General features: G+C 42.7%; 1 protein-coding gene across 3 annotated transcripts in view; it reads right to left on the bottom strand.

The window, feature by feature from the left end:
• CGNL1 (cingulin like 1) overlaps positions 1-15,779 on the bottom strand; it is a 180,538-nt gene that overhangs the window by 104,958 nt on the left and 59,801 nt on the right. The window contains exons 2-7 of one of the 3 annotated variants that reach the window (XM_023729667.1): positions 12,399-14,024; positions 11,334-11,428; positions 9,415-9,520; positions 3,189-3,290; positions 2,522-2,670; positions 957-1,092 (exon numbers count right to left, since the gene is read on the bottom strand). In XM_023729667.1, the coding sequence (XP_023585435.1) occupies positions 957-1,092; positions 2,522-2,670; positions 3,189-3,290; positions 9,415-9,520; positions 11,334-11,428; positions 12,399-14,009 (2,199 nt within the window). In that variant the 5' untranslated portion in view covers positions 14,010-14,024. Of the gene's footprint in view, positions 1-956; positions 1,093-2,521; positions 2,671-3,188; positions 3,291-9,366; positions 9,384-9,414; positions 9,521-11,333; positions 11,429-12,398; positions 14,172-15,779 lie in introns of those variants that run through there. The other 2 variants (XM_023729668.1, XM_023729669.1) reach the window with 2 other exon arrangements.

Here is a 15,779-nt window from a genome sequence, read left to right as displayed (position 1 = left end):
TGACAGCAGAGAGACAACAGTGACAGCAGAGAACAGTGGCAGCAGAGACACAACAATGACAGCAGAGAGACAACAGTGACAGCAGAGACACAACAATGACAGCAGAGAGACAACAATGACAGCAGAGAACAGTGGCAGCAGAGACACAACAGTGACAGCAGAGAGACAACAGGGACAGCAGAGAGACAACAGGGACAGCAGAGACACAACAGTGACAGCAGAGACACAACAATGACAGCAGAGAGACAACAGGGACAGCAGAGACACAACAGCGACAGCAGAGAGACAACAGGGACAGCAGAGACACAACAGTGACAGCACAGACACAACAGGGACAGCACAGACACAACAATGACAGCAGAGAGACAACAGTGACAGCAGAGACACAACAATGACAGCAATGTGTGATCCGTGATTAGCCCCTGGCTTGTGGGGAAGTGGGTAAAAACTATAAAAGACAATGGGGAAATTTTCAATAAGGACTGGGTATTAGAATTATTATGTTATATAAATACATATTATAAAATTATTGTGTTAGGTGTGATGATGGTAATAGTGTGGTTATGTAAGAGAATCCTCCCTCCCTTTTTTTTAAAGATGCATGCAGAAAACATAGGGTTGAGGGATGGCATAATCTGTAATTTATTTTGAAATGGTCAGCAGACAAAAAGATAGAAGGATGAATTGGATGGATGGATGAATAACTGCAGTAAATACAGCAAAATGTGGATAACTGTAGGAGCTGGGTTAGGGTCTGTGGGTATTAATGTACCATTTCTACTTTTCTGTATGGTCGCCAATTTCCTAAGATGTTGAAAAACTGTTACATGTTATGTTCCTGTGAAATCTAGCTATATATAGTAACAGACCAGGCTCACAGCACCCAGTCTTCCCCCTCCACATCCTCCCGAGGCAGGTGGCACCACTGTTGTCACCTGACCCTCAGCCCCCCTTACCTCAATCAGAGCCCCCTTCTCTCTGTCCTCGGACTGCTTGGCACTGTCCAGCTCATCGTGCATTTCCGAGAGCTGGTCCTGCAGATCCCGGATCTCTGTCTGGTGCTGTTCCCGTTCCATCTTCACCTGGAACAGCCTGGCAGGGAAGGAAGCCCATCAGAGAGGCTCCTCAGAGCCTCCAGACGGTCACGCAGAGTCACCAAAAGCCCCAAGAAGCCCACCCCTCCCATTCTCTGTCTTGCACTAAACAAGCAATCATCTGACCTGAAAAGGCACCTGGTGGGAACTCATGGCAACTGTCTAATCTTTCCAGTAAGAAGCTAAGTGAGAAGTATAACCAATGAGTGGACATACTACTGAGGTGATACAGTGACATCTTCTCCCTAAAAGTAGAACATAAGGCACTGGAATTTGGACACAGACAATGAGAAACTGACAAAAAAAGAGTACAGCTTTTCTGATAGTTTTCACTGAAGCCACCCCCCCATCTTGGATCCCCCTCTCCCACTGCCCAGTACTCTAGACCAGGAGAGTCAGCAAAGGAAAGTCAGCAAATTACGGCTGAGGGCAATCCAGCCCGCTGCCTGTTTTTGCAAATAAAGTTTTATTGGAACACAACCATGCTCATTTGTTTATGTACTGCTTATAGCTGTTTTCATGATATAACAGCAGAGTTGAATGGTTGTGACAGAGACCATATGGCCCACAAACCCTAAACTATTTATCTGTCCCCTTACAGAAAAAGTTTTCCAGGCTCTGTGCTAAACCAAACTTACAGCCCTTCTACTTTTTTGTTTTGTAAAATCTTTACTATACCCTAAATTCTCTCATTTTTTTTCCTTACCGACTTCTTTTCTGAAATTAGCCCCTCTCAATATTTTAAAAGCAAACATGCACTAACAATTTGCAAGGTCGTTTAAATGCTTTTTTTATGAGATGATACCCTATTTGTCTTGTATGTCCTTCTAGCTCTCACTCCTGTTCAGCTGCTCACTTAAAGCTCTGTTATGTCCACAGGTCTTCTCGCTGCTGTACATTTTCCGACCGTGGCTTTAGATCTTTCTGTTACAGATTTTAATACAACACAAAGGCAGAGCCACCTTGGACATCTGCATCTTTCTCTTTAAGCTCAGAAGAGGCATCAACACAGGTCACAGAGACCAGCACCACCCATAGTAAAACTGAGATGCCAGAAGATTCTGGAGGCCGTATGACATGTGCGTGTTGGAGGCTGTGTCCAGGATCCTTGAAATCTCAGTCTTTAGGCATCACCTCTCAGTGTTCTCTGCTTCTCACTTGCCTGCTGTGCGATCCACCTTAAGCACTGGACCCTTACAAGACACTCTTCGAAGTGTACCAGAACTGTGTTTTAATGATTAACCTCTCTGCTTACAGCGAACACGGTACCAGTTTCACAATTTTACAAGGATTAGAGGGCAGGAGGAAGGGTCAGCTGTCTCTACTGTAAATATTTGGAAGGCTGGGTAGTATTAAATGGACTATGAGGCTCTGGCTGCACACTACAAGAACCAGGAAGGGCACCGGGCTCCTGGCCCAGAACTTACTCCTCCAGGTTTTTACGGAGTTCCCCTTCACTTTCTTCTAATCGCTGCTGCAGCACAGAGTTCTCCTCCACCTTGTTTTCATGCTGGCTTCGGAGCTCTTCTAAGTTGGCTCTCATTCTCTCTCTCTCTTCTTTGATGTTCTGTTGATTCTAATACGAACAAGTGTGGTGTTAAAGTACCTCCACTGTACATTCATCTAATCCATAGAAGCCTACTTCTAAATCCTGACTTCTGGCAGCCTTATAACTCCATGCCTTCACATTTATGTTATGAAACAACTTAATCAAACTACACAATTAAGGCATAGCAGTCTGTAACTAAAAGGGATATTAAATATTTAATGAACATGTAATACTTCTAAAAGAAAAACACAAACACAGCTAACCCTCATTCTGTTATTTCTATTACTTAGTTCAGCTATTTCATATATATTTAGTTTTCTCCTGACCTATGTCCTGAATCAAACAGCTTTTCTTTTATTCTGTCAATGTAAATAGCCTCTACACACTTTCGCTACTTAAAAAAACAAAAGTTCTTTGGACAGCAGCAGAAAAATATGCAGGCATTTACTCAGTGTTCACTTCACCTGAGTACCTCAAGGTGCTTAAAACAGTCTTTATTAATCAAGAAGGAATGGAAAAATAATGTAAAGGACAAAATCAGGTACCTTAATTTCTAGTTGAAGCTGTCTCTGAAGTTCAGCCACTTCTGTGGTCAGCTTGTTTTTCTGTTCCAATAGATCTTTGACTTCAGATGAAGAATTAGAAGCCTTTAATTAATTGCAAAGAGATATCCTAATGTAAATATCCAGGATGCTTTATTTTACTTCTCTCCCACCCAAAATGTAATCAGAACGGTAACAGCTAAGATATAATATTAAACATCGTAAGACCCAATTCGAATACCACCCCCTACATAGAACCTTCCCTGACTTCCCAGGCAGAGTTAATCAAGCTGGCCCCACTGGGACTCTGCTGAGCTTTCTTCACAGCATTTATCACAGTCACAGCAATTATGTGATCAGATATCTCAATACTACTCCAATATGACTAAAACTTGCTCAAGTGGCATATGTGTGGGAAGTCCTTAATGTATTCTGTAGAACATTATAAGATATTACCATATTAAATTTAGGATAATAAAAATTCAGAAGGCTTCTCCAAAACAAATTCAAGATTCCAGTTCACAGATATCAAATGATAACAAAAAATCAGTGACAAAAAAACTATTTGTAAGTAAATAGGGAAAACTCGTTGCTGTCGAGTCAATTCCGACTCATAGCGACCCTACAGGACAGAGTAGAACTGCCCCATAGGGTTTCCAAGGAGCAGCTGGTGGATTCAAACTGCTGACCTTTTGGTTAGCGGCCTACCTCTTAACCACTGTGCCACCAGGGCTCCAGATAGGGAAAAGACATCCATTTTTCTATTTTAATGACGGAACATCTCAGTTCTGCTTCAATGTTGCTTAGGAGTAGTTTGAGAATTACTACATTAGGAGATCATGGACTTTTGGAGGGTAGGGACCATGTTTTATGCATCTCTGTATTTACAGAAACCAACACTTTTCCTGCATTTACTAAAATCTCATTAAATGATTGTTGTATTCCAGTTCCAGCCATGATGGAGTAGCTGATACCAGATTTACCCCCCCAATAAAAAGTATTACCAGATTTACCTTCCCATTAAAAAATATGAAAGCTAGACAAAATAATTGTTCCAGGCATTGAAAAATAACCAGCATGGAGCTATAATCCTTAAAAAAGAAAGCACATAAGGTAGCCTTACATTCACCCTGGCTTCTCTCTAAGGGCATTTTCTAAAACCACAGCACAGTAAAATTTAAAAAGCCCAAATAGAGAGTGGCAGCTCCCAGATGGAGGAAACAGAGATTGGAGTTTAAAGATGTTAAGGAAACAGGGGTTTTAGGGTCAGAGTATTGGAGAGAAAAGAATCCAAGAGAAGCAGCTCCAAAAATCTGCATAAAATCCTCCTTAGATTCTTGGATGATTCCTAAGCTTTTTATGAGCAGTGCAAGATTCTGGGAGGTCTAGCGGAGTAGAGCCATTAGGAGGCCAAGAGCCCAGCAGAGATTTCAGGGGTCACACAACGCTGGAGAAACACCAGAGTTTTAACTCATTCAAAGAAGAGAAACCTTGGCGAACATTCTGGCATTCAGCTGAGACCCAAGAAAGGATAGGGCTCATAACCTATGAATAAAGGCAAAAACTTAACTAGATGTGCCTAACAATGCTCCAAACAAGCATACAGGATCAAGGTGAACTGCAAGTAATTTAACTGACTGTCAGAACAAAATTCAACATTCTTCAGAGGGAGAGAATACAATCCAGAACCTCTGTAACTTCTCACCCACATGGCTAGCATACAATTAAAAAAAAAAAATACCAAACAGGAAAAGAAGCTATAAAAGCGACCAATAATTAAGAGATAAAACAGGCAACAGAAGCAGAGAGGATCTAGATATTGTAGTTAGTAGTGAAGAACTTCAAAATAACTATAAATAATGTTTTTTTGAAATAGAGGAAATTATGGACAAAATGAACGAAAAGATAAAGTATTTCAACAAAGAATTAGATTCTATGAAAATATAATCAAATGGACATTGTAGAACTGCAAAACACAGTATCTGAAATAAAGAACTCATTGGATGGATTCAAAAGAAGACTTACATAGCCAGACATGTGATAAATGAATTTGAAGACAGCTGGATAGAAAATATTCAGAATATCTGATGTACAGAGGAAAAAAATACACACATATACACAAAAAGAATGGTGCATAAGAGATATGAGGGGCACTATCAAAGGGCATAAAATTCATGAATTGGAATCTGAAACGAGTAGGAAGAGAGAGAATGTGAAAGAAACAATACTCAAAAAAATAATAGTTAGGAATTTTACGAATCTGATGAAAGTCATCACCCTATGAATTCCAGAACTCAATGAATCCCAAATGGGATAAATCAAAGGAAACTGCATTTAGGTGCATTCTAGTTAAACTTCTAAAATCCAAGATAAAGATACAATATTAAAAGCAGCCAGAGAGAAAAGACACATCACCATTAAAGGACAACGTTAAGAATAATGGTTGGTTTCACAAGGGAGCCCACGGGACCAGGAGAAAAAGAAATCACATCTTTAAAGTTATAAAACAAACAAACAAAAAAAACTCAGCAAACTAAAGTTCTTAAAAAATGACGGTGAATTAAAGCCAGTCTCAGCAAACAACATCTGAGAGAATTCACTGCCAGAAGAAATGCACTACAAGATACAATAGGTACAGTTCTTCATGCTGAAGGACAACAAACCTAGATGGAAGTACAGAACAGCACTGAAAATGGAATCAATCTAAATGAAAGATGTATACGACCTCTATAACAAAAACTACAAAACACTGCTGGGAGAAATTGGAGATGTAAATAAATGGGGAGATAGTCCATGTTCATGAACAAGAATACTCAATATTGTTAAGATGTCACTTTCCCCAAATTTATCTATACATTCAGTACAATCCCAATCAAAATTTCAGGAGGCTGTGAGTGTGTGTGTAAACTGACAAACCTATTTTAAAGTTTTATGGAAAGGCAAAATACCCACAACAGCCGTGACAATCTTGAAGAAGAACAAAGTTGGAGGACATACATTACCAGATTTGAAGGCTCGTGATAAAACAGCGGTCACTAAAACTGCATGATATTGGCACAAGGAGAGACCAGAAGACCAAGGGACGGAACAAAGGGTCAAGTGTTGGACAGGATGTAAAACCGGAAGGTGTGACCATTGCTGGTGGGAGTGCAAACTGTTTCAGCCACTTCGTAAAATCATTTGGCATATTTAAGAGCTAAACACATGCCTACTTTATGACCCAGCAATTCTATTCGTAGTTATTCCCAGGAGAAATGATGTGTTTACCAAAAACAAACAAACAAAAAACATGTATAAGCATGTTCATAGCTGTTTTATTCATAACTGGAAATGTCTAGCAAGAGTACAGTGGATAAACAAACTATGGTATAGTCATACACTGGAAAATTACATGCCAATAAACAAGAACAAGCTACTGATATACACAACATGAAGGAATCTTGCTGACATATGTTGAGAGAATGAAGCTGGACATACAAAACAACATACTGTAAGGTTTCATTTATATAAAATTCAGGAAAGGCAAAACTAATCTATGTGCTAGAAGTCAGATTATGATTGCCTCCAGAAGGAGGGGGCATAATTGAATGGGAAGTGGCCCAAGGGAACCTTCTGAGGTGACAGGAGGGTTCTGTATCTTGATTTGGGTGATAATTTCATGGATATATACCTATGCAAAAATTACATGAACTATACAATTAAAATATGTGCAATTCACTTTATGTAAGTTATACCTCAATAAAACAATGTAATAAATAAATGTTTGTGGAAGGCTTATCTGTTGTATAAAGTTATACCCAAAACCCATGTCTTGGTGTTTCCAAGGCCCTCTGTACATACATCTGCTACAGAACTTTCAGTACACTAGGAATCACTGCGGCATAACTGCCAGTGAGATTTTTATCCCTCACATACTGCATGTCTGCACACAGCAAGTAATAAATAAATGTATGTTAGCTAAATTGGCTTTCTTCTTTTTGATGGTATATTTCTTCTGTAAGGAAGAGAGACTCCAAAAGGACTGACTAAAGAGAGTTTATTATAAAATAGGTCTGATCTGAGTGGGAATCTTAGTGGAGCTCCCTTTTATTTTTCTCCCATGAAAACAGTAACAGGATGATGCTTTTAAAAAGATCTGGCTAAAATCCACAGTCAAGTGGTTAGAAAACTGCAAATAGCTGAAGGAAGAGATTAAAGCAGGAATGCAGCTCGAGGGGCGGCCTCTCAGCTCGCGTGCTCCTGAATCTGGCGTGAGCGTGCAGGATGGACTCGGAATGAGGTACTTCCCACCTACTCCCTTGAGGGGGACCAGAACCCACTAATCAAGAAAAGCACAGAACTTCCCCATTCTCTCAGGAAAAATGAGAGAGAATTTAGAAGCTGCAATCCAACCCAACAAGGGAAACTGTACCTTGTTCTTTCCCAAACGAAAACTCTACCTGCTTTGCTGTTTTCACTATTGTCTCAGTCCATCCAGGAGAGAGAGCTCATTCCCGCCTAGAAAATCACTTAACTGACATCAAAAAGATAACACTCCAAAACCTTTGCCAGCAAATCATCAGATTCAAGGACTCAGAAGGGGAGGAGGGGCTAGAAAAATATAGGCAACCAAGCAGTCACAGCACTGTGAGCGGAGCCAGCAGTCTACGAGCCTTCGTTCATCCACTCATCATGTCTTGCTTGATTTGGCAGCAGCTTCTTAACTGGTCTCCTTCCACTAAGGGAACGAGTTTTTATGAAAACAACACTATTCATTCCTGCTTAAAATCCATCAATGACAGCCCATTGCCTTCAGCCTGAAATAGAAACTTCTCGTGTGACTCACAAGGTCCCTCCCACCTGGCTCTTCCTTCCTACATCCTACTTCTATGCTCCAGCTGCACTAAACCACCCCAGTTCCCTGTACGTGGCCAACACATGCCTCTTTCTATTGGCTCCTGCCATTCCCTCTACCTAGAACACCCTGCCTTCCCTTCTCCTCCCAGAGAACTCTATGATCCTCTGAGACACCATCAGTGTCCTCGTCTCTGAAGAAACCAGCCTGGATGCTCCTAGTCTGGGATGCACAGTAACAGTCTCAACATTAAGCCCAAAGGATACAGTCTCCCTAAAACCACGCAGGAAGGTCAACAGCAAGAACCACTGTGACAATTTGGATTTGAGAGTCTTATCCAAAAATACTGAACTACTTTCAAGAATTACACAGACTTCCTGAAAGCTGCCTATAAGTGAGGTGGATGACTTAAAGATTTCCCAGTGGGAGGCATTAAAATAAGTATATACAGCACTGGACCACTGAAAGCTGAGTAGCAGTCATGGGTTAGCTGAGTGCTGGGGGAATACCGAGCACGAGAGAAAAGAGGGTAGGTGATGATTACAAATATCCTCTGTATCCATGTGGCCAAAGTTTAAAAAAGAAGCTATAGACCAACTTCCTGTTATTTGCCCCTGGGTATCTTCTTTCCTTTCCTGCAGAATCTGCCAGGGAGGGAAAGCAGAAGACACACTAGCAAGGAATGGGTCCCAACACAAGGTGGTCCAGGGCTGAGGGCCAAGTTTTTAGTTGTCTTCTCTTAAATGGGGCTTCCTTTCAGGGCACAAAGTGTGCCTAGCACATAGTCAGTGTTCATCAAATATGAGCTGACTCCTTTTTAACAAAAAAAAAATCCCCAAGTCACAACTCGAATTCAGTGCAATAAACTACACAGGCAGTTTTTGTACAAGAATTCGGCACCACCCCACTCTTTCCTTTCCCCTGTATACCAAAGCTGGTCATCCTCACTAGACTCTGTTCCTTATGCTCCTTCCCACCTGACATTTAAGAGCTGGGGTCCAAGCCCACTCACGCTTACCTTCTGAATTTGCCTGTGACGGTGCTAGGTTCTCCACCCATTACTTCATTCATGTTTTTATGCTTATTTTCCTTTCTGAACTTCACTACCTATGTATTTCAGCCTGTTATATTTTCTGTGTTTTATACACACACACACACACACATATATACATATATATATTCGTGTATATGTGTATGTGTGTGTGTATATATATATACACACATTAAAGGCTGGGTGAAAATTAATGTTTAAAATACAGTCTCTACCTTAGTAACTGCTGACTACTTAGGAAGCTTCCCATTTACGGCTCTAAACAAATGCAGACTAAGAAACAGCAATTTGTTTACCACATTCCACCTTCCACGCTCTCTGCAAAATACGAAACTTTAATTTACTTGGTGGCTTCCTTGTGCGCTCCCTGCTGCCCGGGACTTTAGAGTCTGGATTTTCTCAAAGACCAGGTTGACTTTCCTTTTGGTCAAATCATCGTTATCAGTGCTTCTGGAAAAGAGACGGTGAAGAAAAACAGTGAGGCCGCACCCCTGGTCTCGGACGGGGGAGACTGCTCTACGTGCCAGGACGCACACGTGACAAGTCTTTAAGAAGACGAATCGCAAGAGGCTTGAATCAGTGAAGGCTGCACACAAAACCGGTATGCAAAAAGGATGGTAGAATATTTTTCTTCAAATAAGTTCTATGTTATCACTCAATCTGGGAGAGGGATTCCCATCTCCAAACACTCGAAAGAGATAGAAGCACATTTTAAACCAGTGTGGAGGAAACAGTCAGTGCAACTTCCAGAAAAATCCATGGTTGTTTTATTCCAACAACTCATATTCACTCCAACTAGAAAGTTCTTGCTCTCTCTCTCTCTATCTCTCTCACTTTCTCTCTCTCCATCATACACACACACACACGCACACACACACACACAGAGTTGACTGTAAATCTTACACTAAGAATGATCCGACCCTACCTTGTTTAGCTGACGTTTAAAAAAAAAAAAAAAATCCCCCAAGCCAAGATTGTCAACACAGCAGCCCTTTGTCTGCTTTCATGAGTAACAATCAGATAAAGTTTCATTAACTTCTCCCGCACCTTCTACCACACCAACTTGGCAATGAGAAGAAAAAGATGTAAAATAAGTTTCCTCACACAGGAGCCTCATGCTAAAGTCTGCCTCACCTGGACCTCAACAAATAATGGGCCAGAAAATAAAGGAATTTAAAGAAAGAATTTTAAAAACCTGAACTTTTCCTATCTTAATCTCAACGTGGTAAAATCCCTCGCAGGGGGATAGTAATAACTAGTTGTTGCCACAAGAACTTCTTTCGCTTCTTCCTTCTCTCTCTTCCTCCTTTTCTTTCCATCCTTCCTTCTCTCTCTCTTTCTTTTCTTGCAACAGGGCTCCCATCTTAGATTTTGAACCTGGACATTCTGTCAGCTCTGTAATATGACCCAACACAAAAATAGAAAGTGCTTCGATACCGTGAGGATTTGCCAAGTGGCTCGCAGTCATGTCAGGCTGCAAAGTTGTTGTTTTTTTTCCTTCTTAATCATATCTGATGCGAGAACTGAAACAGAAACTTTAAACTCCCTGCCTAGCGTTCCAGGGCAGTTAGCATCCCGGGAGTGAAAACCAGATGACTCAAATTCAGCCTCCAAGAGATTTCTGGAAAGCACAGCATTTAAACGACTCAAACATGCTTCAACGATGATGACAGCAGGGCTCCTGGCCAGTGTTAACTTAGGGGAGGGAGGGTGTGTTTTTATTGGTAACTTCTAAGAAGGGAAGATTGATTACTCCTGTGTGCATGGGAGAAATCAAGGTGATGGCAGCTTTGATTCAAAGTTGAAGAGCAGACACTCCAGCATTCCTCCTATCTTTGCATTTGTCTTTGAAACAATAAAAACCCATCAAAAACCTGTTGCCATCAGGTCATTTTCGACTTATAGCGACCCTACAGGACAGAGTAGAACTGCTCCATAGGGTTTCCAAGGAGCGGCTGGTGGATTTGAACTACCAACCTTTTGGTTAGCAGCTGAGCTTTTAACCACTGCGCCACCAGGGCAGTAAAAGGTCATTTTAATAATATATTCATTTTTAATTTTTAAAGTATCTCTCCTACACTCCCGTCCCCACTCCCCCTCCCGGGCCTTAAATGGTGTTATGGAAACTCCATCTGTTGACACTTATCCCCCAAAGGCTCACACAGGACAGGAGGGAGTGGGCAAAATGTAAGGACTCAGAGGAGGAGATAAAGCCCACCACCAGGAATTACAATACTGTGCTGCTTTAAGGGAAACTACTGACCCTTCTTTGAGGTAATTGTAAAGTATCTGCTTGGCAGTCTCCTCGTTGGTTTGTTGACTGAGCTCTTGCTGGCCTTTTAACAGGTCCGGTGTGGCCTGGAACACAACATCCGTTATTAGATCACAGGAGTACCTTTCCAGGAAGAAGGCAAAACCCCGAAGCAGAGGTTCCCACACACGCTCCTGCTTTCCAGAAATGATTCCTCCTGGAGGGATCCTAAGACAGCCAGCTCCACCCCTGATCAGCTGCGTGGCCCTGGGCCACTGGCTGAGCTCCCCTCACCTCACTTTCCTCACCTGAGAATTGAGGAGAACAGCTCCGGTCTTCACAGGGTCGGTGTGAGCCTGTAAGAAGCGGCAGGCCAGGCCTGGCACTTACAAAATTACCGTCATTTTACCATGGCTGTTATTGTTGCTACCAGTACATTAAATGTGCCAGTTAAATGCCATCGCTTCAGGATTAACCCAATTTCTCAGCCCAGAAATTAACCCAGTCGCTCAATTTCATGAGGAAATTCTGTATATCCACGCAAACTGAGCATTGAACCTCCGTGTGGAAACAAATTCTTCGTACTTTGCAGTTTCACACGTATTCAGATGGAAAAACCAGGCCTCTCTATAGTGTCTGACGAGTTACTTTACAGAGAAGATGACAAAGGAAATCTAGCTGTATTTGGGTTAATCTAGGAAACCATAAAGGAGCCCTGGTGGCACAGTGGTGAAGTGCTCGGCTGCTAACCGAAAGGCCAGTGGTTTGAACTCACCATTGGCTCCGTGGGAAAAGACCTGGCGATCTGCTCCCATCAAGACTGCAGCCTAGGAAACCCTATGGGGTAGTTCTACTCTGTCACATAGGGTCTCGTTATGAGTCGGAATCGACTCGATGCCACAATAACAAGGAAACCATGCAACTGTCAGCAGGACGTAATCTATAAAGAAAACCCTAGAAAATCAGTTGTGCCATTACTGATTAAAAATCAAGGACATGTATTCCTACAGCCTCCTGCAGCATGAGTATATCATTTAAATCATTTCAGAGGGGGAAAAAAAATGCCAGTAGTATTACCTGAGGATGTGAGGTGGATGGGAATGTCGTCACTGATATTCTCTTGGCCCCAGAATCAGGCGAAGTCGCTACCCCCCGATTCTGCAACATCAGTGTTGCAGTGGTTGTTTTGACTTCCTCCTCCTTCTTCTTCTTCTGTGCTGGGAGGGAGGACCCACCCATCAAGGCCCTCCTCTGACTGCCTTTGTCTTGTTGAACGTCCTTGTCTTTGTTCTGCTGGGGGGGCCTGGGGGCAACACTCTGAGCGCCCTGAGTCACCCCCTGCAGCTTCGCAAAGGTTCGGCCCACACTCTGCTTCCCCCGGTGCTCGTGAGCGGGCGGTTTCTGCGGGCACACCTGGGATGGTCGCAGGAGGTGTTCGCTTGACTTACCCAGGTTGCGACTAAACTCACTCAGGTACTCTGAGTTCCCCTGCAGACCAAATGGAAAGGCACTATCCACACTTCTGGACCTCTTCCTATCATCTGGATGGATTCTGTTTCGCTTCCCAGACCTTCCACTTCTCGGAAGCCCGGGTTTTTGATCAAATTTTTCAATTAACTGATCCACACCGGGAATGGATCCCGTGTCAATATCCCTCCCGGTTCCTGGCAAGAAGGGGATATACCTTCTATTTTCATGACGATTCACATTGTCAGCATGGATGGCACCTTCCTGATCGTCAAGTAAAAATCTGTACAGGGAGTTGGCCGAAGTGGGGGTTGTCGAGGAGGAGGAGGACCTCCGTGACCGACACCCATCCAGCACCGGGCCAGCTGAATCTTGTCGCCGGAAGGGAAGAACGTCTGGCCTGGTTTTCTTGGATTCAGGGCGGGTGTGTGGGCCGTGGGCGGTAGGCAGCCTCCCACCAGCGGAAAGCGTCCCCTCGGCCGCCCCCTCCTTGGTGCAGCTCTGAACATCTACACACACTGACGTCTGCTTCTTGGGGTCATCTGTGACGAGGGAGCTGCATAAACGAATGGCTGTCACAGTGGGTTTTGCTGGGTCTTCCAGGGCAGGGCTAGTGGGTGGCTGGGAATTGCTGGGTTCGGGAAAGCAAGTCCAAGGCTTCTTATCGTTGGGATCCTCTTCTGTTAATGTTTTTAGCCAATTACCCGCGGGAGGTGGGTGGTTTTGTAAGTTCAACTCATTCTTCTCAGGGTCGTAAGGCTGCAAAAGCCCTGGGTGTCTCTCCAAGTTGAGCACGGGAGGCGGCTTCACTGGCCTGTCTTTCTGCTCCACAACTCCGTTCCTGCCCTCATACAGAGTGGCTTGTTTCAAGTTCCTAACTGGACCGGGCGGGGCGTACGGGTTTTCTGGGAGCTGCAATTCCTCCGCATCGTTCTCCTCCAGCACAGACCGGTTGCTGGAATGCAGAGGCAGGTTATTTACCGCTGGAGACGGAAATGATGGTCCGTTTTCAGAAAAAGATGCGCCTGCCAGACACCGCTCCGCGTTATTCAGGACTATGTAGGGGTGGCCATCAATTCCCTGCACCCTAATACTGACGCCATAGGAGCCTGCCTTAGAGTGCTGGGAGTTCCTTGATCTTTTGGCTTCTTCGCTTGCAAGTCTCAGATGGACGCCATATTCCTGCTGCACATGTTGATATTCACCCAAATACAGCTCCATGGCTCACTGCTTCAGCTAACAGGAAAAGATGGGATAGAAAGAGGCTATTAAGTTAGAATCACATCAGTTTAAATGAAGATTATAACAAGTATGAGGGGAAACGTCCACGAAAAAAAAACACTTCAAAAAACATCAAGGACGCTGCAGAACCAAAGGCTGGATGGCACCTTCCCGACTTGTACAAACAGGCCTTTCTGGACGCCCCTGAGCCCACGGGACCACAGTCTTTGCCATCAGAGGGCTTGAACCCTGACCTTATGGTAGGTGGCCAGTGTAACGACCTGATGCCTTTGGCATAACTTCATTATTCTGTTTCTAGCATGCCTCTGTGAGAGGACAGCGGTGTTTCCACGGTAGAATTCTCACCTTCCATGCCAGAGATCCACATCTGCTTCCCAGCCACCACTTGTCTGCTTTTTTTTTCTTAGTTGGTTTCCTCACACTTTATGCTATTTATTTTTAACCAGTAGGATATTTCAGTTACTAGCATTTGGGAACCAGGTACTTTTCCATGAAAATAATTAAGAGTTGAGGAATTCCAATGCTCACCATTTTTCTCTCTTCTTACACTTTTAATGTTCTCGTTAAAACAACACATTTAGTCTTTTTTTTTTTTTTTTTACACACAATCCTGCTTTAGAATCTTTAACACTTTTTTATTTGGATATTAATGTTTAAAATATTTGTACTTTAGTGTTTGTTAGTTAGACGGTCAGTGAAAGGAAATGATCAAAAATAATTTTCAATCTTTTTTTCTTACCAAAGAAGTTCAGGTAGTCTATTGACCTGAAAAATGTGGTAAAACACTGAAGACGCAGGACTCTTTATTTGGTGATGGGCCATGATGCCAAGAATCACTGCCTTCACCATTTGGCTGTGGGCCGTCCTGGTCACAGGCCCGCACAGAGATCACCAGGCAGGACGCCCACCCTAGTGGCCACGCTCTGAGGTGTCCTCGCCAGAAATTCATTTCTACCACTACGAGAAAACAACGACAAAGACCCAAAAAGAACACCACCAACCGGTCACAAATAACAGCTGTCTCAATTCTTTTGCTATTAGACGCCTTCTCAAGTTTTCTTTCTATTGTGGGGCCATTCGTGTAGCATATTTTCCAAGAAACTCACCTATGGGATCCACATTTTCAAATGTATTTGCACAGAGTTTTGCAAAGCATAAGTCATTTCATTTCCTCAGTATCTGTTACTAATTCTCATAACCTAGTTTGGTTTGTTTGTGCTTTCTCCTTCCTTTTCTTGATTCCTAGCTAGTACAATATGTGTGTATGCATGTACATATATATTTAGTTTTTAAACTGTTGTTCTCCTAATGACCCAGCTCTTAGATTTAGATTTGTCCTTTTTTTTTTTTATTTTCTAATTTATTGATTTCTACTTTGACTTTCTATTTCCTTTTACTTTCTTCCATTTTATTTTGTTGTTCTGCATCTAATTTCTTGACTTGGATGCTTTGTTTATTTTCATTCCTTAATTATATCCCATAAATCGTGATATATAACTGTGTCAGTTAGGAATTATATTGTTTCCTACCAACAAAGAGACCCAAAATAGCAGCTTAGATGAGTTAGGATTTTTTTCCCCTCAGAGGTTGTAAGTGCAGGGCTGCGTGACCCCATGAGACTTAAAAGGAACCCCTCTTTTATCTGTCCACTTGTCCATCTTTAGCATGTACTAGATACCTTAAGGGAGCCCTGGTGGTGCGGTGGTTGAGAGCGCAGCTGCTAACTCAACGGCAACGGGTTTCCTTTTT

Source organism: Trichechus manatus, unplaced genomic scaffold (assembly GCF_000243295.1).
Source record: "Trichechus manatus latirostris isolate Lorelei unplaced genomic scaffold, TriManLat1.0 scaffold00030, whole genome shotgun sequence".
NCBI lineage: Eukaryota > Metazoa > Chordata > Mammalia > Sirenia > Trichechidae > Trichechus > Trichechus manatus.
The sequence above is the reverse complement of the archived record's forward strand: the minus strand, read 5'-3'. Positions and strand labels throughout refer to the sequence as shown.